Here is a 22211-nt window from a genome sequence, read left to right on the forward strand (position 1 = left end):
TCGAGGCGGGTTTGTCGAGCGTGTGGGTGGGTTTGCGGCTATGTAGCTTGCAGCTGAGCTGTGCCCTGTGGTGTGCCGGGCCTGCAGTGACCGCTGTGTCCTCTTCTTCAGGTGCTGGGCCGATGTTTCCTCACCGTGCTGCAGGTCCACTTCCAGTTCCTGTCGCAGGCGCTGCATCGAGTCCAGCCCCTTGCACACTCCTGCCTGGTGGAGGCTCAAGCCCAGGAGAGGAAGAACACGATGGACACGGAGCCGGCAAAGAGCAGCCGCGTGACGGAGCTGGAGGAGGCCGTGCGATCCTGGGCAGGAGCCTCTGAGGTAACAGTTCATGCACACAGTCACACCGCACTGAAACAGGCCCAACGAGCCCACACCGACCAACATGTCCCATCTACACTAGTCCCACGTGCTTGGCCCATATCCTTCTAAACCTGTCCTCTCCATGTACCCTGTCTAAATGTTTCTTAAACGTTGTGATAGTACCTGCCTCAACTACATCCTCCGACACAAAAGGACCAGGCAGCATCTGTGGTGGAAATGGACAAGCAACATTTCGGTTTGGCTCTCTTCTTCAGACTGATTGTAGTGAAGGAAGGGGGTAAGAAATCTAGAACAGAGTTGGGGGTGGGCCAAAGTCTGGCAAATTTAGTCTTTTGCTCAAGATTCCAGCATCTGGAGTTTCACGTTCATCCACAAAATTTCCCCTCTCACTCCACTTGATGGTCACCGTCGTGATGGCAGGGTCTGGCAAACAAATGATAGTGAGTTGGGAATAATCGGAAGTGAAATAAATTAAGAGAGGGGGAGGGTGTGTGATAAGAAGAGTGACTGTACTAGACCCCTCTGTTCTGTAATCCACCCCTCCTTGGGGTAATGCTTCACAGTTTGCAATCCACAATCACCTCGCCCATGCGTGAGCCCAAAATTTGACTTCAAACCCGCACATCTTTGGGATGTGGGAGGAAACCAAAGCACCCGGAGGAAATCCTCATGGAATGCACAAATCTAGACTGGACATGGGTTACTGGCACTGAGGCAGTGCCACTACCAGTTGTGTACTCTGCCACTGTAAATCTATCTGTATAATTCTTGTTCCCTAGTATTGTTTAAACTTTAGAAATACAGCGCGGAAAGAGACCCAGATTCGATTCTGCGTACGGGTGCTGTCTGTACGCAGTTTGTACATACTTCCTGTGACCGTGTAGGTTTCCTCCCACACTCCAAAGACATACAGGTTTGTTGGCTATTTGTCTTTAATAAAAATCGTAAATTGTCCCTAGTGTGTAGGATAGTGCTGGTGTGCAGGGTGATCGCTGGTCAGCACAGACTCGTTGGGCCGAAGGGTCTGTTTCTGCGCTGTATCGCTAAAGTCTAAATGTGCACTAAGGAAGGTTTGATTTAGTTTTGCACAACCTCTTCTTTGGGCATAGAACTTTTTATGGCCCACGTCAGTCTCGCTAATAATGCCTTCAACTTGCTCTGCTCTTCTACCTCATTCCATTCTTATTTTTTATTTATGTTCTTCTTGATTTATTTTAAAAATTGAAATCTGCTGATTGTGGTGAAAATCAAGAGCCAATTACCCACCTATACTGTGTATTACATTGATTTGGAAATATCACGTCGGAACCAGAGCCAGCAGCTGGTGTCTGCGGAATTAGGAGCAGACACTTTGATCTGAGATTGTTCCTCTCTGTGTTGAGTCTACAAGGCTGTTAATGATGGGACCTGCCACTCCCACAGCCCATTCTAGACACACTGAAATGACCATGGAAGTGTAAAGTCTAAACTAATGGAACACTTTCTCCCCCCCCCCCAATCCCCTACTTTCATCTGAAGAAGGGGCCCGTCCCAAAACATCGGCCATTCTTTCTCTCCAGAGTTCCTGCCTGACCTGCTGAGTTACTCCAGCACTTTGTGTCTATCTTTGGTCTAAACCAGCATTTGCAGTTCCTTGTTTCTACATAATGAAACCAATGGCTTGCCACAAGTTCATTGTTGTTACATTGAAGTTTAAAGTCCCGGGTTTATACTGTAGGTAGTGACATGGGCAATTTATATTTCCCTGTTTCAATTACCTGTGGCTTTGTTGGTCCACGCACAGACTGATTGCAAGTTTTGGTGATAAAACGTCAGCAGCTGTGATGTTCACCAAAGAAATGGGTGTAGATGAAGAAACAAGGAAGTGCAGATGCTGCTTAATACTCAAATGGGCACAAAGTGCTGGAGTAACCCAGCGGGTCAGGTAGCATCTCTGGAAAACTAATCAGCCCTCATGGTACACATTCTGAAGATTTTGTCTGAAGAAGGATCCCGACGTGAAACGGCACCTGTCCATGTTCTCCAGTGATGATGCCTGACCCGGCGGGTTACTCCAGCACTTTATGCCATTCAGTGGGTGTAGATTCTGGCTCTCAACCCACTGGTTCAGTAAAGCCCCAATAACCCACCACCCACACCACTGTGGCACCGGGCAAGCAGATTTGTGAACCGTTGGATGTGACTATTATTAATACAGATAGTTCTGCTATAACACATGCTTCCAGTTTGCAAATTCGATAAAACTCGATTGATGAATGAAAGAGCTCTATTTGTATTAAGGGGGCTGAATTGGCTACAACGCGTTTCCGATTAGGAACTGGAAGAACCACTTAAAACTAATTTAGAGATTGAGAAGCAGAAACAAAAAAGCAGCAAAGGTCAACCTGTCTCCAGGACATATTAATAAGTAGAAACAAACACTAGGTAGAGCAAAGGGGGGAGATACAGAGTGCAGAATATAGTTCTCAGCATTGTACCGCATCAGTTCCATAGACAGAGTCCAATGTCTGCAATAGGGTAGAGGTCAATCGACACCTAGCTTGTGGAAGGACCATTCAAAGCCTGATAATAGAGTGGAAGAAACTGTTCCTAAGTCTGGTGGTGTGTGCCTTTAGGCAAGAAAGTTAAACAACTTCTTTACCCTTTCCACTTGTGATGCCATTTTCAGGGAGCTATGAACACTTGCCCCAGGGTCTCTCTGTACATCAATGCTTCTCAGGTTCCTGCTGTCTACAGTATCTGTCTTGTCAGTGTGAGATGCATTACCTTCAGAGAGTCGGTCACACACGATCACCTGTTGGGTTTTATTTCTGTAGCTTTACATGTCCGGCATGGAGCATCTGGAAAATGCTTCCATAACTCTCTGCCGCAGGGAATGTAAGATATGTATGGAATCTTGGACCACTGTTTCTTTGTATTATTTTTGAAAGTAGAAAAGCAGCTGATTGTAACTAGGCCAGCACATGATATCCTCCCATCACGTTGCCCCGTTAACCCGTGCACCAACGCTACCCGTGCCTTCCCCGCACCGTCCCTGGAGAACGTGGCATCAACGACAACAGCACGCTCAATTACACACCTCTCTCTACACCACGGTGATCAGCTGTGTTTCGCATCTGGGAGAAATCAGAACTTCTCCTTGTTGGAAGAACACATTTTTCTTCCAATACGTTTACATACTTGTGGTGAAAACAGATGACTTCCTGAGAGGATATCGGGTGCCATTGTGTTTCTTCAGGGGGGTGCCTCTCCCTCGACACTGTCATAGGGTGGAGGCTCGGTCTCGAGTTGTGTGGGAAGAGCGAGGAGCTGATTAGTGTTTGGGAGAGCGTGCGTGCGGACAGCAAGGATGTGGGAGATGCAACAGATAGAGCCGCTGCCTCGCAGTGCCAGAGACCCCGGCTCAACTCTGGTGCTGACTTTAGAGATACAGTGCGGAAACAGGCCTTTTGGCCCACCAAGTCCGCACTGACCAGCAATCACCCCATACATTAGCACTATCCTACACACTACGGCCAATTTCCAATTTTTACCAAAATTAACCTACAAACCCGCATGCCTTTGGAATGTGGGAGGAAACCGGAGAAACCCACGTGGTTACAGGGAGAACATGCTTACTGTGCGCACACAGCACCCAGGGTCAGGATTGAACCAGGGTCTCTGGCACTGTGAGGACGTGGCTCTACCAGCTGCACTAGTAATGCTGGGAGATGGCTCACAGGTTATCCTTGTGTTGCGGGGTTTTGTTATTGTGGAGCTTTGGGAATTCATGCAACCAATTAATCTGCAGCATTACGACAAGTGCGCAGCTGTACTTGTGGTAATTCTTTCACCAGCATCGTCCTTACTCCTGAAGGGATTGTTTATTTTAATCCATGCCGCAGAGAAGTAGCAGTAACAGATATCTGGCCTCCCGACGTTCGTGAGGCCGCACTTGGAGTGTTGTGTTCAGTTTTGGTTACTCTGCCATAGGAAGGATGTCATTAAGCTGGAAAGAGTGCAGAGAAGATTTTCGAGGATGTTGCCAGGACTCAAGGGCCTGTACTACAGGGAGACGTTGGGCAGAGTAGGTCCCGAGGGGAATACATGGGGTGAATGCAGTCTTTTTCCCAGGGTTGGGGAATCAAGAACTTGAGGGCACTGGTTTAAGGTGAGAGGGGAAAGATAAGAATTTGAGGAGCAACTGAGGGTGTTGGGTCTATTGATCGAGCTGCCAGAGGAAGTAGTTGAGCTGGTACCATAACAAGATTTAAATGACAATTGGACAGGTACATGGATAGGGAAGGTTTAGAGGGATGTGGGCACGGTGGCGCAGCGGTAGAGTTGCTGCCTTACAGCGAATGCAGCGCCGAGACACGGGTTCGATCCTGACTACGGGCGCCGTTTGTACGGAGTTTGTACGTTCTCCCTGCGTGGGTTTTCTCCGAGATCTTCGGTTTTCTCCCATACTCCAAAGACTTGCAGGTTTGTAGGTTAATTGGCTTGGTAAATGTAAAAATTGTCCTTAGTGTGTTAGTGTGCGGGGATCGCTGGGCGGCGCGGACCCGGTGGGCCGATGGGCCTGATTCTGTGCTGTATCTCTAAATCTAAAAAATCTAAAATCTAAATGCAGGCATATTGGACTAGCATAGATGGGGCATCTTGGTCGGCATGGATGAGTTGGGCTGAGTAGCTTGTTTCTGTGCTCTATGACTGTTTGGTTACTGAAGCCATCGCACTTTGTATGCACCAAGAAGGTCAGGTAAAGTCGACAACTCCATGAACAACATTGAAAACCCCTCTGTTCCCAATGTTCTTGTCTTCCACACCCCACTGTAGCCATTGGTGGTCACACGATGACCCTCCAGTGCCTCCACACCTTTTCCCCACAGTCTTGTAATTTGTTATCCCAAAAACATGTGGGTTTGTGGGTTAATTGGCTTTCTGTAAATTGCCCCTCTTTCGTAGGGAGTGGATGAGAAAGTGAGATAATATAAAACGAGAGTAAATGGATGATCGATGGTTCTCACGGACTCGGTGGACCAAAGGACCTGTTTCTCTGATGTACTTCTCTATCATTACAATCAGGTCCTATTCACCCGATCTAATCCTCATCTTGTTTACACTAGTGAGAGACGAGGACAGAAGGCACAGCAGAATAAAAGGACGTACCTTTGGAAGGATGAGGAAGAATTTCTTTAGCTGGGGGTGGTGAATCTGTGGAATGTATTGCCACAGATAGCTGTGGAGGCCAAGTCAATGGATATTTTTAAGGCAGAGATTGACAGATTCTTGATTAGTAAGGATGTCAGGGGTTATGGGAGAAGCCAAGAAAATTAGGTTGCGAGGGAAAGATAGATCAGCCATGATTAACTGGCGGAGTAGACTCGATGGGCCGAATGGCCTAATTCTGCTGCTCTGACATGAATTTTTTTAATAGTCAATGATAAGATCTCTGTTCAGTCCCCTGTCCCACAGGAAAAGCATCCAGGCCAGTTGATCTTCCCTTCCAACTAAACCTCTTCAGCCGCCAACATCCTGATCATTCCCTCGGCACCCTCTCCAGTGCCATCACATCCTCCCTGTAACGTGGCCACCGCACATACGCTGGTGCCGTAGGGGTCTGAGACAAGTGCCATATGTCCAATCTCCTGCCTTGCCTCTCTAGCCTCCCTTCTCTACCCCATTGAGGACATACACTATAATGCTGGGAACTATATTCTCCACTGTATCTGCCCCTTTACTCTACCTATTGTACTTGAGTTTGAACTATTTGCATCCGCACATAATGTTATCTGCAAGATGAACAAAGAGTTTCACTGTACCCTAGTACATGTCACAATAATAAACCAAAACCACTGTCAGAGACCTATCTCTCACCCTCTCACTTCCCTCTCACCCTCTACTTATCTCAATCGCTCCATTGAATGCTTCCCTTACCTGTTTCTCATTATCAAATGCATCTCTGAGATAGGATCATAGAGCTGTACAGCATGGAAACAGGCCCTTCGGCCCACCTTGTCCATGCTGACCAAGTTGGCATACACTTGTACTTTCTCTGTAACTGTAACATTATAATGCTGTAACACTATAATTTGCACTCTGCTATTTTTCTCTGCACTACCTGTTGTACTTGGGTGTGGCTTGCTTTGCTTGTGTTTGGTATTATGTGATTGGATAGCATGCAAACAAGGTTCTTCAGGGAATCTTAGTACATGTGACAATAATAAACCAATTCTAATACCATCGATCGGCCTGAGAGACGGCCTGTGAGAGGACCTTCGTTGTGCTCTCTCTCCGAGCAGTTGTGCCTCTGATACACACTATGATATCATGAGTATTCCAATCCTGAAGAAAGGTCCCAACCTGAAATGTCACCTAGTGGATAGACTAGGCTTACAACTGGATAGACTAGGCTGATACTCGCTGGAATTTAGAAGACTGAGGGGGGATCTTATTGAAACATATAAAATTCTTAAGGGGTTGGAGAGGCTAGATGCGGGAAGATTGTTCCCGATGTTGGGGAAGTCCAGAACCAGGGGTCACAGCTTAAGGATAAGGGGGAAGTCTTTTAGGACCGAGATGAGAAAACATTTCTTCACACAGAGAGTGGTGAGTCTGTGGAATTCTCTGCCACAGAAGGTAGTTGAGGCCAGTTCATTGGCTATATTTAAGAGGGAGTTAGATGTGGCTAAAGGGATCAGGGGGTATGGAGAGAAGGCAGGTACAGGTTACTGAGCTGGATGATCAGCCATGATCATATTGAATGGCGGTGCAGGCTCGAAGGGCCGAATGGCCTACTCCGGCACCTATTTTCTATGTTTCTATGTTTCTATCCATGTTCTCGAGAGATGCAGCCTGACCCGCTGAATTACTCCAGCACTTCTTGCCTTGATTGTAAACTAGCATCTGCAGTTCCTTGTTTCTACCATAGTCCAATCCTACAGCTTAGTCTAGTTGCGAGACAGTGTGCAAGCTGTCCTTGTAGGCTGTTGGAGTTGCCTGATACCAGACGTTATTTGCTTATCTCTGTTAAACAAGCTCTTGGGTTTTCCTTGCCTAACTCTTCCTGTTCATAATTGCCAACAGAGATTTGTTTTGTCTGAGAAGTTTGCAATCTTTTTGTTTTAACCGAGAAGGCTTAGATTGCTTCAACGCAATGGTTTATCTGTACTTTAAATGCTGCAGCTGCAATTCCGGGGAATTCTTTCCGTTCTAAATTGAGGAGTGTTTTGTTTTTCTTCTGCTGACCTCCTCTATGGGAGAGGCTGATCAGTCAGTGCAAGCTTCCTCTGTGGATATCCTGCTGAGCAAGGCTCTCAACTGTTTGTTAGTCTTGCATCAATCTTTATTTTCCCCTCACCTGTTATGGAGTAATTCTACACAAAGTCTGCTAATCTCACATCATTCTTTCCCTGCGTGAAATGTTGAGTTCATGCAGGACAATTGTTGGGTGTGTTTTGCATCACTATTTTTTGCCTTGGAAGGAAGACACTTTTTAAAGAATTACTTTAAATAAACTGAGGGGAGATTTGATAGAAACATGCAAAATTATGAGCACCATAGATAGGATAGACATTCAGAACCTTTTTTCCCAGGGTGGAAATGTTAAGGACTAGAATATATAGCTTTTAAGGTAAGATAGGTACAATTTAAAGATGTGTGTGGCAATTTCTTTTTACACAGAATAGTGTGGGCCTGGAATACCCTGCCAGGGGTGGTGGTGGAGGCAGTTACAACAGAGGCATTTAAGAGGCTTTTAGATAGGCACATGGATCTGCATGGAATTGAGGGATATGGATCACGTGCAGGCAGAGATTAGTTTATCGTGGCAATATTTTCGGCACAGACATTATGGGCCGAAGGGCCTGTTCCTGTGCTGTACTCTTCTGGGTCTTGCTTATGACAGTGTGGGTTTCTTTCCCCCATCCCAAAGACGTACAAGTCTGTATCCCGCAGAAAACTATGAAGACTGAGTATCAATTGGAAATCTGAACACAAGTCAAGTTTTGCTTGATTATAGTTTAGGGGCCAACATGGGGAAATGGGGCTGAGATTTAAATTATTCTTTGAGCATGGAGTGGGCTGAGGAGCTGAAAGGCTTCCTCCTGTTCTCGTGTTGCAAGGTGTGGCACAGCAGGTAGAGCCGCTGCTCACAATGTCGGAGACACAGGTTCAATCCTGTCCTCGGGTGCTGTCCGTGTGGAGTTTGCATGTTCTCCGTGACTGCGTAGGTTTCCTCCGGTTGCGGGTCTGTTAATTGGCCCTCTGTAATTTGCCACTGGCGTGTAGGGAGTGGATGTGGAAAGTGGGATAGCGTAGAAATAGTGTGAGCGGATAATCACTGGTCGGCATAGGCTCGGAGGGCCGAATGGGCTGTATCTCTAAACAAAACGAAAAGGTGGGCCAGTTGTACTGACGACGTTATTTTTACTTTTACAGGCCACCTCTCGTTTGCGTGAGAGGGGGAGCGATGGGTGCCTGGCTGGAATCGAGGTCCAGCAGTTGTTCTGCACACAGACCACTGCAATTCCCGAGCATCAGTTGAAGGATCTGAACATGAAGATCGACAGTGCTCTGCAGGTGAGTGACTCTGCCCACCAGCACTGGGAAGCGGCTGCGTTGGTGGGGTGCACACTGTCAACATCTCACCGAATGTGTAGGAAGGAACTGCAGATGCTGGTTATAACTTAGCGGGACAGGCAGCATCTCTGGAGAAAAGGAATGGGTGACGTTTCGGGTCGAGACCCTCCTTCAGCCCCAGGAAGGGCTCGACCCGAAAAGTCACCCATTCCTTCTCTCCAGAGATGCTGCCTGTCCCACTGAGTTACTAACGTGTCGCCGAAGTTTGGAAGTAGTTTGTTGTGCCTTTTCCCTCCATCCCCTTACATTCGCCGTAGTTCTTTCCCAACACCAATAATCGAACAACTTGAACTTCTCTCAGCGCCAACATAACAGGGGTGGTACAGTGACACCTTCGTCTCCTTTTCACCTCCAGCCTTTGTCACTTAATCCACCCATACGCCAATCACCCTTCTTGCCTATATCCACCCATTAAGAAAGGAGGGAGAGAAAAAACGGGTAATTATAGACCAGTTAGTCTGACATCAGTGGTGGGGAAGATGCTGGAGTCAATTATAAAAGACGAAATTGCTGAGCATTTGGATAGCAGTAACAGGATCATTCCGAGTCAGCATGGATTTACGAAGGGGAAATCATGCTTGACAAATCTACTGGAATTTTTTGAGGATGTAACTAGGAAAATTGACAGGGGAGAGTCAGTGGATGTGGTGTACCTCGACTTTCAGAAAGCCTTCGACAAGGTCCCACATAGGAGATTAGTGGGCAAAATTAGAGCACATGGTATTGGGGGTAGGGTACTGACATGGATAGAAAATTGGTTGACAGACAGAAAGCAAAGAGTGGGGATAAATGGGTCCCTTTCGGAATGACAGGCAGTGACCAGTGGAGTACCGCAAGGTTCGGTGCTGGGACCCCAGCTATTTACGATATACATTAATGACTTAGATGAAGGGATTAAAAGTACCATTAGCAAATTTGCAGATGATACTAAGCTGGGGGGGGGGGTAGTGTGAATTGTGAGGAAGATGCAATAAGGCTGCAGGGTGACTTGGACAGGCTGTGTGAGTGGGCGGATACATGGCAGATGCAGTTTAATGTAGATAAGTGTGAGGTTATTCACTTTGGAAGTAAGAATAGAAAGGCAGATTATTATCTGAATGGTGTCAAGTTAGGAAGAGGGGATGTTCAACGAGATCTGGGTGTCCTAGTGCATCAGTCACTGAAAGGAAGCATGCAGGTACAGCAGGCAGTGAAGAAAGCCAATGGAATGTTGGCCTTCATAACAAGAGGAGTTGAGTATAGGAGCAAAGAGGTCCTTCTACAGTTGTACCGGGCCCTGGTGAGACCGCACCTGGAGTACTGTGTGAAGTTTTGGTCTCCAAATTTGAGGAAGGATATTCTTGCTATTGTGGGCGTGCAGCGTAGGTTCACTAGGATAATTCCCGGAATGGCGGGACTGTCGTATGTTGAAAGGCTGGAGCAATTAGGCTTGTATACACTGGAATTTAGAAGGATGAGGGGGGATCTTATTGAAACATATAAGATAATTAGGGGATTGGACACATTAGAGGCAGGAAACATGTTCCCAATGTTGGGGGAGTCCAGAACAAGGGGCCACAGTTTCAGAATAAGGGGTAGGCCATTTAGAACGGAGATGAGGAAGAACTTTTTCAGTCAGAGAGTGGTGAAGGTGTGGATTTCTCTGCCTCAGAAGGCAGTGGAGGCCAGTTCGTTGGATGCTTTCAAGAGAGAGCTGGATAGAGCTCTTAAGGATAGCGGAGTGAGGGGGTATGGGGAGAAGGCAGGAACGGGGTACTGATTGAGAGTGATCAGCCATGATCGCATTGAATGGCGGTGCTGGCTCGAAGGGCTGAATGGCCTTCTCCTGCACCTATTGTCTATTGTCTATTATCACTCGCCAGGCTTTGTCCCGCCCCCACCCATGAGTCTGAAGAAGGGTCCTGATCCGAAATGTCGCCCATCCTTTTTCTCCAGAGATGCTGCCTGACCCGTTGGGTTACTCCAACAATTTGTATCTATCTTTCATATAAATCAGCAACTGCAGTTCCTTGTTTCTATATAATGTGAGGTTGTCCACTTTGAAAGGAACAGAAGACAAAGTGTTATTTAAAATATTATTGAAAGTATTATTTAGAGTATTATTTAAACAGTGATATGACAACATGTGGCTGTGCAGGACTACAGCTCCTCACGGAGAGTGTTTCATTGCAGCAATGACTTGTGCCCTGTGCAAAGGTTCCCAGGTGTCAGGAGGTGAGTCACTTGCCATTGAATAGCCAGCCTCTGCCCTGCTCTTACAGTTGTGTTTATTTGCCTGGTCCTTTTGTACAAACGCTAGCACAAATAAACTGGTAAAGGCACCACTTTGGATTGTGTCCCAACGTTGTGTATGCACTGGGTTTCCAGTAAAGGCTTTGGAACCATTGCAAAATGTGCTAAAAATATTTAAAGGACACCACAAGAATTGAAAAATTGCGGTTTTAGGAAAGGTTGATTTTGATTTTCTCCTTTAGAAAAGAAACGGAGGTGGGGTGGGGTGGGGGTAAGCTGATGACGTTTGTGAAGGCTTGGGCAAAGGATTTCTCCTTGAAGTTAGGAGGATGCAAAGCCTGGGGCCATCAATGCAACAGGGAAATTGGCAACACTGTTCTCAAAGAATGAGTAGAATGTGCAACTTGCAGCCACAGGAAGTGGTTGAGGCAAAGAGCTTGGGAGCTTCCCAGAGGAAACAACATGTACGAGAGAGGAGCGAGAGGCAGTGGCAGGAGAGATGAGCTGGAGTGGGAAGTGAACACAGCACCCACCTACTTTGTATTATTTTTATGTGTTTCCTCAAAGTATTATATATTCAATATAATAATGCGTGAATGACAAAAAGTTTTTCGTTTGGTTGTCGTGTTTAAACATTTGCCTCATCTGATTCATTGTTGTGTTACAGGCTTACAAAGTGGCTTTGGAAAGTTTGGGTCACTGTGAATATGCCATGAAGGCTGGGTTCCACCTGAATCCAAAAGCCATTGAGGCCTCTTTACAGGTAAATAGAGCTTCTGATCACCTGCCAGGTGTTGCTCACCCTACCTGCTGCAGGCAGGCTCCAAGGTTGTGAGTGCTATGGCAGAATAAGTCCTGACGTGGGGAAGAAAGATGGGGTTTGATTCAAGTCGGGGAGACAGGAGTCCTGTAACTTTCATAATGTGGCGGCACAGTGGTGCAACGGTAGAGTTGCTGCCTCTCAGCACCAGAGACCTGGGTTCGATCCTGAGCAGGTGCTGTCTGTACGGAATTGTATGTTCCCCCTGTTCCCCCGTTAGGTTAATTAGCTTTGGTAAAGATTGTAAATTGTCCCTGGTGTGTGGGATAGTGCTGGTATAGTGATTTTTGTTCGGTACGGACTCGGTGGGCCGATGGGCCTGTTTCTGCGCTGTTTCTCTAAAGATTAAGAAAACTGAAACGCTGGCTTGATGTGAGGCTGGCCACTGGTGGGGAACATTGACTCGGTGAAAATCAGTCCAGTCAGACCTCTAGTGGTGAAAGCAGGGAGTGCTCAACCGTTTAATGGATTGTCCACTGCAGCTGAGCTACTGAGGTTGATACAATACGATACGATAGAACTTTATTTATCCCAGGAGGGAAATTAATTGTCGAGTCAGTCTACCCCACGGCCAAAGGGGGAGGAGTCGTGCAGTTTGATAGCCGCAGGGAAAAAGATCTGTGATTCTGTACTATATCTTGGTGGAACCAATCTGTTGCTGAAGGTACTCCTCGGGTTGACCTGCGTGTTATGGTTAGATTTACCAGGAACCTGAGGGGTAACGTTTTCCACACAGTGGGTGGTGGGTGTATGGAACGAGCAGCCAAAGGAAGTAGTTGAGGCAGATATTATAGCAACAATGTTTTGACAGTAAAACACAGTGCAGAAGTAACGCGGAGGGTCAGGCAGCATCTCTAGAGAACATGAATAGGTAACGTTTCAGGTCGGGACCCTTCTTCAGACTGATTGTAGTGGGTGGGGAGAAAGCTGGGAAAGAGAGGTGGGGGCAGGACAAAGCCTGGCAAGTGAGAGGGGTGGAGGGGGGGGGAGGGGAAGATAGATCAGCTGAGGTGAAAAGGACACAGAGGGAGGCATATAGATGAAAGTGGACAGGGGAGAGGAAAAAGAGGGATAAAATGAAACGGGGTGGTTGGGAGATGAGCAGGGATCACCAGACACTTGGACAGGTACACGGATAGGAAAGGTATTGGCAGACATGGGGAAAATGAGTAGCTTAGATGGGGCATCTTGGTTGGTATGTATGTGTATCTGGCTCTATCTGGTGCTGGGTGATCAGCGTGGAGCTCAACTCACCCTGTATCTGCTGTTCTCTGGGGCTGCATCAGCGTGGAGCTCCACTCACCTTGTATCTGCTGTTCTCTGGGGCTGCATCAACGTGGAGCTCCACTCACCCTGTATCTGCTGTTTTTCTAGGGCTGCTGCAGTGCGGCGGAGGTGAAGCAGGCAGGAAGACGGCCGTACCCTGTGCAGCCCCTGCAGTGCGAGCTGCCCACCGTGCCTGTACAGATCGGACCCCACTTCCTCAAGGGCGTCTCCTTCAGCGAGTCTGGAGCGGAGAACCTGAAGCTGAAGATGGTAACTAACTCCTTAACAACACATTCTGTCGACAGTAGTCTTTGTCCTGACGTTCATCAGGCATCGGAACAGAATCCGCTCATTTGGCCCATAAGTCGACTCCGCCATTCAATCATGGCTGATCTATCTTTCTCTCCCAACCCTTTTCTTTCTCTATATTCTGGAGAAAAGGATGGGTGGCTTTTCGGCTCTGTGTCTGAGGAAGGGTTGACACCCGAAACAGCACCAACTCTTTTTCTCCAGTGATGCTGCCTGGCCCGCTGAGTTACTCCAGCATTTTGTAGCTATCTTCAACCAAAAGTAATTCATTTCCTAGACAGTGGGTTTCTGTGCTCCAGAATCCACTGCCAGAGAGCAGTGGAAGCAGATTCAATGTCAACTTTCAACTGGGAGTTGGATAACTAGCTGGTGATAAAATCTACAGGGCCACAGGGGAAATATGTGCCCAAACGGGATAGCTCCTTCCCAAAGCCAGCACAAAGAGTGTGGGCCGAATGGCCAGCCTGAATGTTGTTGAACAAAGGGCTTTCAAGGAGCGGATCTGGCCCAGCTGCAGATAATTATGCCACAGAGGGATTAATAAGGAAAATAAAAGCTTAAAATAGAGTGGTGTCCCTGTGAGGGAGCATGTGAAGGAAAGTTGTGGTGAGCGGCTGTGGAACGAGATGGAACAAGGGTGAATCATTGTCTGTGTCGGGCAGCTCCAGTGATCCAAGCATGCCCGGGATGCTTGTGCTCGCATGAGTGGACATGGTGCATTACTGGTTGATGCTCTGTAATTCCTTGTGCTCCATCTGTCTCCAGCGTGGCTGTCAACATCACCTTTTGAAAACAAGCTCTTGAGGGACCTGTGTTTGTGGTTTAACACAACTTCATAGGCACAGAAGTCTGATGCATTATATAAGCTGTGCACTGAAGAGGAAAAAGTGTTTTTACGTTGCTTCATCCAAGGTGAGAGTAGATGATTGGCTCAGGAGCTCGCTGGAGGAAGTATCTTCGCCAACAAGGCTGCTCTCAACTTGCTCAAAGGCAATGAGGAATGGCCAAAACAGTTGGACATTTTCTATGGAAAGGATAGACGTAGCAGGATAGGGGCTGATACGGGCAGGTAGGACTATTGTAGATGGGGCATCCTGGTCAGCATGGGCAAGTCGGGCCAAAGGGCCTGTTTCCACACTGTATTACATTACATTAATGACTTAGACGAAGGGATTAAAAGTACCATTAGCAAATTTGCAGATGATACTAAGCTGGGGGGTAGTGTGAATTGTGAGGAAGATGCAATAAGGCTGCAGGGTGACTTGGACAGGTTGTGTGAGTGGGCGGATACATGGCAGATGCAGTTTAATGTAGATAAGTGTGAGGTTATTCACTTTGGAAGTAAGAATAGAAAGGCAGATTATTATCTGAATGGTGTCAAGTTAGGAGGAGGGGGAGTTCAACGAGATCTGGGTGTCAATAGACAATAGACAATAGGTGCAGGAGTAGGCCATTCAGCCCTTCGAGCCAGCACCGCCATTCAATGCGATCATGGCTGATCACTCTCAATCAGTACCCCGTTCCTGCCTTCTCCCCATACCCCCTCACTCCGCTATCCTTAAGAGCTCTATCCAGCTCTCTCTTGAAAGCATCCAACGAACTGGCCTCCACTGCCTTCTGAGGCAGAGAATTCCACACCTTCACCACTCTCTGACTGAAAAAGTTCTTCCTCATCTCCGTTCTAAATGGCCTACCCCTTATTCTTAAACTGTGGCCCCTTGTTCTGGACTCCCCCAACATTGGGAACATGTTTCCTGCCTCTAATGTGTCCAATCCCCTAATTATCTTATATGTTTCAATAAGATCCTCCCTCATCCTTCTAAATTCCAGTGTATACAAGCCCAATCGCTCCAGCCTTTCAACATACGACAGTCCCGCCATTCCGGGAATTAACCTAGTGAACCTACGCTGCACGCCCTCCATAGCAAGAATATCCTTCCTCAAATTTGGAGACCAAAACTGCACACAGGTACTCCAGGTGCGGTCTCACCAGGGCCCGGTACAACTGTAGAAGGACCTCTTTGCTCCTATACTCAACTCCTCTTGTTACGAAGGCCAACATTCCATTGGCTTTCTTCACTGCCTGCTGTACCTGCATGCTTCCTTTCATTGACTGATCCACTAGGACACCCAGATCTCGTTGAACTCCCCCTCCTCCTAACTTGACACCATTCAGATAATAATCTGCCTTTCTATTCTTACTTCCAAAGTGAATAACCTCACATTTATCTACATTAAACTGCATCTGTCATGTATCCGCCCACTCACACAACCTGTCCAAGTCACCCTGCAGCCTTATTGCATCTTCCTCACAATTCACACTACCCCCCCAGCTTAGTATCATCTGCAAATTTGCTAATGGTACTTTTAATCCCTTCGTCTAAGTCATTAATGTATATCGTAAATAGCTGGGGTCCCTGCACCAAACCTTGCGGTACCCCATTGGTCACTGCCTGCCATTCCGAAAGGGACCCATTTATCCCCACTCTTTGCTTTCTGTCTGTCAACCAATTTTCTATCCATGTCAGTACCCTACCCCCAATACCATGTGCCCTAATTTTGCCCACTAATCTCCTATGTGGGACCTTGTCGAAGGCTTTCTGAAAGTCGAGGTACACCACATCCACTGACTCTCTCCCCTGTCAATTTTCCTAGTTACATCCTCAAAAAATTCCAGTAGATTTGTCAAGCATGATTTCCCCTTCGTAAATCCATGCTGACTCGGAATGATCCTGTTACTGCTATCCAAATGCTCAGCAATTTCGTCTTTTATAATTGATTCCAGCATCTTCCCCACCACTGATGTCAGACTAACTGGTCTATAATTACCTGTTTTCTCTCTCCCTCCTTTCTTAAAAAGTGGGATAACATTTGCTATCCTCCAATCCACAGGAACTGATCCTGAATCTATAGAACATTGAAAAATGATCTCCAATGCTTCCACTATTTCTAGAACCACCTCCTTAAGTACCCTGGGATGCAGACCATCAGGCCCTGGGGATTTATCAGCCTTCAGTCCCATCAGTCTACCCAAAACCATTTCCTGCCTAATGTGGATTTCCTTCAGTTCCTCCATCACCCTAGGTTCTCCGGCCCCTAGAACATTTGGGAGATTGTGTGTATCTTCCTCAGTGAAGACAGATCCAAAGTAACGGTTTAACTCGTCTGCCATTTCTTTGTTCCCCATAATAAATTCCCCTGCTTCTGTCTTCAAGGGACCCACATTTGCCTTGACTATTTTTTTCCTCTTCACGCACCTAAAAAAACTTTTGCTATCCTCCTTTATATTATTGGCTAGTTTACCCTCGTACCTCATCTTTTCTCCCCGTATTGCCTTTTTAGTTAACTTTTGTTGCTCTTTAAAAGAGTCCCAATCCTCTGTCTTCCCACTCTTCTTTGCTATGTTATACTTCCTCTCCTTAATTTTTATGCTGTCCCTGACTTCCCTTGTCAGCCACAGGTGTCTCTTACTCCCCTTAGAGTCTTTCCACCTCTTTGGAATAAATTGATCCTGCAACCTCTGCATTATTCCCAGGAATACCTGCCATTGCTGTTCTACCGTCTTCCCTGCTGGGGCCTCCTTCCAGTCAATTTTGGCCAGCTCCTGCCTCATGCCTCTGTAATCCCCTTTGCTATACTGTAATACTGACACTTCCGATTTTCCCTTCTGCCTTTCCATTTGCAGAGTAAAACTTATCATGTTGTGATCACTGCCTCCTAATGGCTCTTTTACCTCTAGTCCCATTATCAGATCAGGATCATTACACAACACTAAATCCAGAATTGCCTTCTCCCTGGTAGGCTCCAGTACAAGCTATTCTAAGAATCCATCTCGAAGGCACTCTACAAACTCTCTTTCCTGGGGTCCATTTCCAACCTGATTTTCCCAGTCTACCTGCATGTTGAAATCTCCCATAACCACCGTAGCATTACATTTTTGACACGCCAATTTTATCTCCTGATTCAACTTGCCCCCTATGTCGAGGCTACTGTTTGGGGGCCTATAGATAACTCCCATTCGGGTCTTTTTACCCTTACAATTTCTCATTTGTATCCATACTGATTCAACATCTCCTGATTCTATGTCACCCCTTGCAAGGGAATGATTATCATTCCTTACCATCAGAGCAACCCCACCCCCTCTGCCCACCTGTCTGTCTTTTCTATACGTTGTGTACCCCTGAATATTCAGTTCCCAGCCCTGGTCCTCTTGTAGCCATGTCTCAGTGATCCCTACAACATCATACTTGCCCATGACTAACTGAGCCTCAAGCTCATCCACTTTATTATTTATACTACGCGCATTTAAGTACAACACTTTAACTTCTGTATTTACCTCCCCTTTCACATCGGTCACAATTGGCCCTGCCCTTAATTTCTTTTCCCCTCTAGAACTTCTGTTCCCATTCTTCCGATAGTCTTTTTCAATATCTCCTGTATTCCCTTTTACCTCATCTTCATATTCACAATTTGTTAACCCCTCCCCCCCACTACTTAGTTTAAAGCCACAGGTGTCACACTAGCAAACCTGCCTGCCAGAATGTTTGTCCCCCTGCTGTTAAGATGTAACCCGTCCCTTTTGTACAAGTCACCCCTAGCCCAGAAGAGATCCCAGTGGTCCAGAAATCTAAATCCCTGCTCTCTGCACCAGCCCCTCAGCCATAAATTCATACCCTCTATCTCTCTGTTCCTGGCCTCACCAGCACGAGGTACCGGTAGCAGTCCAGAGATAACCACTTTCGACGTCCTACTTCTCAGTGTTTTTCCCAACTCTCTAAACTCCCGCTGTAGCACCTCCTTCCTCTTCCGCCCGACGTCATTCGTGCCCACGTGCACAACGACTTCAGGTTGATCGCCTTCCCTCACTAGGATTTTCTGAAGCCGGTCCGTGATGTGTTGAACCCTGGCACCAGGGAGGTAACAGACCATCCTCAAGTCCCTCCTGCTGCCACAGAATCTTCTGTCCGTCCCTCGGACTATGGAGTCACCGACCACTACGGCTCTTCCTGACTTTGGTCTCCCCTGTCGAGTATCCTTGCCAACAGGTCCGCCACTCGGACTGGAAACGTCTTCTGCCCCGACAGTTCCCAAGAGGGTATACCTATTTGCAATAGGCACAGCCACTGGGGTCTCCTGAAGTCCTCGTCCACTCCCCCCTGAAACAGTCTCCCACCTTCGCTCGACCTGGACCCTTTGCGTGACAGCCTCACAATAGGTCCTGTCGAGGAAACTCTCGCATTCCCGGATGGCCCTGAGGTCATCCAACTGCCTCTCCAACTCCACCACACGTCCCTTCAGGAGCTGCACCTGGACACAGTTCTTGCAGGTGTAGCTCCCAGAAGCTCCAGCGACGTCCCTGTCTTCCCACATCCTGCAGGAAACACACTGCACCAACTTTTCCGCCATTACCTTGTGTCTATAACCAGTTCTGGCTTAAAACAATTGTATCCTCCTCAACTCAGCCTCCTCGCCGAAGACTCGCAGCCAAAGACTCGCACTTGTGCATCAGTCAATAAAAGGAAGCATGCAGGTACAGCAGGCAGTGAAGAAAGCCAATGGAATGTTGGCCTTCATAACAAGAGGAGTTGAGTATAGGAGCAAAGAGGTCCTTCTACAGTTGTACCGGGCCCTGGTGAGACCGCACCTGGAGTACTGTGTGCAGTTTTGGTCTCCAAATTTGAGGAAGGATATTCTTGCTATGGAGGGCGTGCAGCGTAGGTTCACTAGGTTAATTCCCGGAATGGCGGGACTGTCGTATGTTGAAAGGCTGGAGCGATTGGGCTTGTATACACTGGAATTTAGAAGGATGAGGGGGGATCTTATTGAAACATATAAGATAATTAGGGGATTGGACACATTAGAGGCAGGAAACATGTTCCCAATGTTGGGGGAGTCCAGAACAAGGGGCCACAGTTTAAGAATAAGGGGTAGGCCATTTAGAACGGAGATGAGGAAGAACTTTTTCAGTCAGAGAGTGGTGAAGGTGTGGAATTCTCTGCCTCAGAAGGCAGTGGAGGCCAGTTCGTTGGATGCTTTCAAGAGAGAGCTGGATAGAGCTCTTAAGGATAGCGGAGTGAGGGGGTATGGGGAGAAGGCAGGAACGGGGTACTGATTGAGAGTGATCAGCCATGATCGCATTGAATGGCGGTGCTGGCTCGAAGGGCTGAATGGCCTACTCCTGCACCTATTGTCTATTGTCTATTGTCTATTGTATAACTATGAAAGCTGACCTGGTCTGCAGCATCCCACATCCCAAAACATCACTCAAGGTTTGCATGCAACTTTCTTTGACTGCTCCTTTATCGAATGGCATTTGGAAGTCCAAGGAGACAACATCCACTGGTTCTCCTAATCAACGCTGTGATACTAAAATGTTTAAAGAACTCCTCTAAAGTTTGCAAACTATTTCCTTTAATTAAAAAGCATTGCTTTTGCTGATGTATCTGTTAATACATCCTGAGCAATGGTTTGCAGCCTTTTCCTGGTCCTAGTTAGACTACCTGCCCTACAGTTCCCTGTAGAAACACAGAACTGCAGATGCTGGTTAATGCACAGAAGGACACAAAATGTTGCAGTAACTCAGCAGGTCAAGCAGCATCTCTGGAGAACATCGATACGTGATGTTTTGGGTTGAGACTCTTCAGACTGATTGTAGGGACCTGAACTGAAACGTCACCTATACATGTTTTCCAGAGAAGCTGGTTGACCTGCTGAGTTGCTCCAGCAATCCGTGTCCCTTTTGTGCATTAACCAGCATCTGCAGTTGTGTATTTCTACAGGGAACTGTAGGGTAGGCAGTCTAACTGACCAGGTAAAGGCTGCAACTCATTGCTAGGTATGTATTAACAGATGCTAGCTGACTCTCTGAGGGACTCCAGCACATTGTGTCCTACAGTTCCCTATGTTCTCTTTCCTTCATCTCATAGTAATAGAGTCATACATCGTGGAACCAGGCCCCTCGGCCCAACTTGCCCACACCGACTATCTTGTCCCATCCACACTAGTCCACCTGTCTGCGTTTGGCCTATATCTTTCTAAACATTCTATGCATGTGCCTGTCTGATTGTGGCGGCACGGTGGCGCAGCGGTAGAGTTGCTGCCTTACAGCGAATGCAGCGCCGGAGACTCGGGTTCGATCCTGACGACGGGTGCCGTCTGTACAGAGTTTGTACGTTCTCCCCGTGACCAGTGTGCGTTTTCTCCAAGATCTTCGGTTTCCTCCCACACTCAAGACGTACATGTATGTAGGTTAATTGGCTGGGCAAATGTTTTTAAAAAATTGTCCCTAGTGGGTGTAGGATAGTGTTAATGTGCAGGGATTGCTGGGCGGCACGGACCCGGTGGGCCGAAGGGCCTGTTTCTGCATTGTATCTCTAAATCTAAAAAAAAATTGCGATAGTACCTGCCTCCACCGGCAGCTCCGTACATGCACCGACCACCCGTTGTGTGAAAATGTTATCCCTCATTAAATATTTACCCAATCATCTTTGGTGAATTGTGGTGTACTAATCACAGTTGGCAGTGTTGCTGGGATCTGTGCGGGTGCAGGGAGTGTTGAATTTGACCAGGACTTTGCCCCATCTCACAGCAGGCGATGGTACAGCTGATCAAGGAGGCAGCGGGACTGAGCGACGTGTCGCCTCGTGACGAGCCGCCGACGGAGATTCTCAACCAGGTGTGCCCGTCCACCTGGCGCGGCGCCTGCAAGACTGCCGTGCAGCTGCTGTTTGGGCAGGCCGGCCTGGTGAGTGACCGGGGCTGTGATCAGAGCGGGGGGGGAGGGGGGCTCCCACAACCCTCGCCGGCTGTCTGTGTGTGCAAGCTTCAACTCTCAGTGTCCATGCTGAACGTGACACCACGTGATCCACAGCGGGCAGAGTTGCTGCCTCACGGCGCAGGGGTTTGATCCTGACTTCGGATGCTGTCTCTGTGGATTTTGTACCTTCTCCCTGTGGCCATGTGGGTATCCGAGTGCTCCGATTTCCTCCCACATTTCAAAAATGTGTGGGTTTGCAGGAAAATTGGCTTCTATAAATGTCCCCTAGAGTGCAGGGAGTGGAGGTGAAAGTGGGATAACATAGAACTAGTGTGAACTGGTGGTCGATGGTCGGTATAGACTCGGTGGTCTGTGGACACCAAGATGCCGGAACACACACCGATCCTCGCTGTTGGTGCCCATGCCGGAACATCCTCTGCCAGCTTGCTAAGGCCGCCTAATTTAGTTAATACATTTTTTGTTTTATTAAAAATTTTGCCTTTAAAAAAAATTATTTAAAAAGTCTGGATATCTCGTTATTTAAATCTTTTACGAAAAGCAATGGGTGAGGGAAAGGTGAGGTGAGGGAATTGTATGCAGAGTCTGAGGGGAGGTGGAAGATGCAAAGAAAACTGCACACACAGCAGGGCAGGGCGGCACAGTGGTGTAGCGGTAGAATTGCTGGAGCTCCAAAGACACTCCAGTGTCCCCTGTGTCACTTGTGCCCACTCCAAGTTGCCCACACCTGTGAGCACACAACCTCCTTCCAAACGTCACGGGCGCCTGAGATCCGGGTTTGATCCTGACTACAGGTGCTGTCTAGGTGGCGTTTGTACGTTCTGCCTTTGACCACGTGGGTATTTCCGGGTGCTCCAGTTTCCCACA

At 47.5% G+C, this 22211-nt stretch overlaps 1 protein-coding gene across 4 annotated transcripts in view; it reads left to right on the forward strand.

Moving 5' to 3' along the window:
* The window catches only part of garre1 (granule associated Rac and RHOG effector 1), a 103398-nt gene that overhangs the window by 68362 nt on the left and 12825 nt on the right, over window positions 1-22211 (forward strand). For all 4 annotated transcript variants that reach the window (XM_078400704.1, XM_078400700.1, XM_078400703.1 and 1 more), the window contains exons 3-7: window positions 112-318; window positions 8743-8883; window positions 11843-11938; window positions 13370-13531; window positions 21159-21314. In XM_078400704.1, coding sequence (XP_078256830.1) covers window positions 112-318; window positions 8743-8883; window positions 11843-11938; window positions 13370-13531; window positions 21159-21314 — 762 coding nt within the window. The remainder of the gene's footprint in view (window positions 1-111; window positions 319-8742; window positions 8884-11842; window positions 11939-13369; window positions 13532-21158; window positions 21315-22211) is intronic.

The sequence above is a fragment of the Rhinoraja longicauda genome, chromosome 6 (assembly GCF_053455715.1).
Source record: "Rhinoraja longicauda isolate Sanriku21f chromosome 6, sRhiLon1.1, whole genome shotgun sequence".
Classification (NCBI taxonomy): domain Eukaryota; kingdom Metazoa; phylum Chordata; class Chondrichthyes; order Rajiformes; family Arhynchobatidae; genus Rhinoraja; species Rhinoraja longicauda.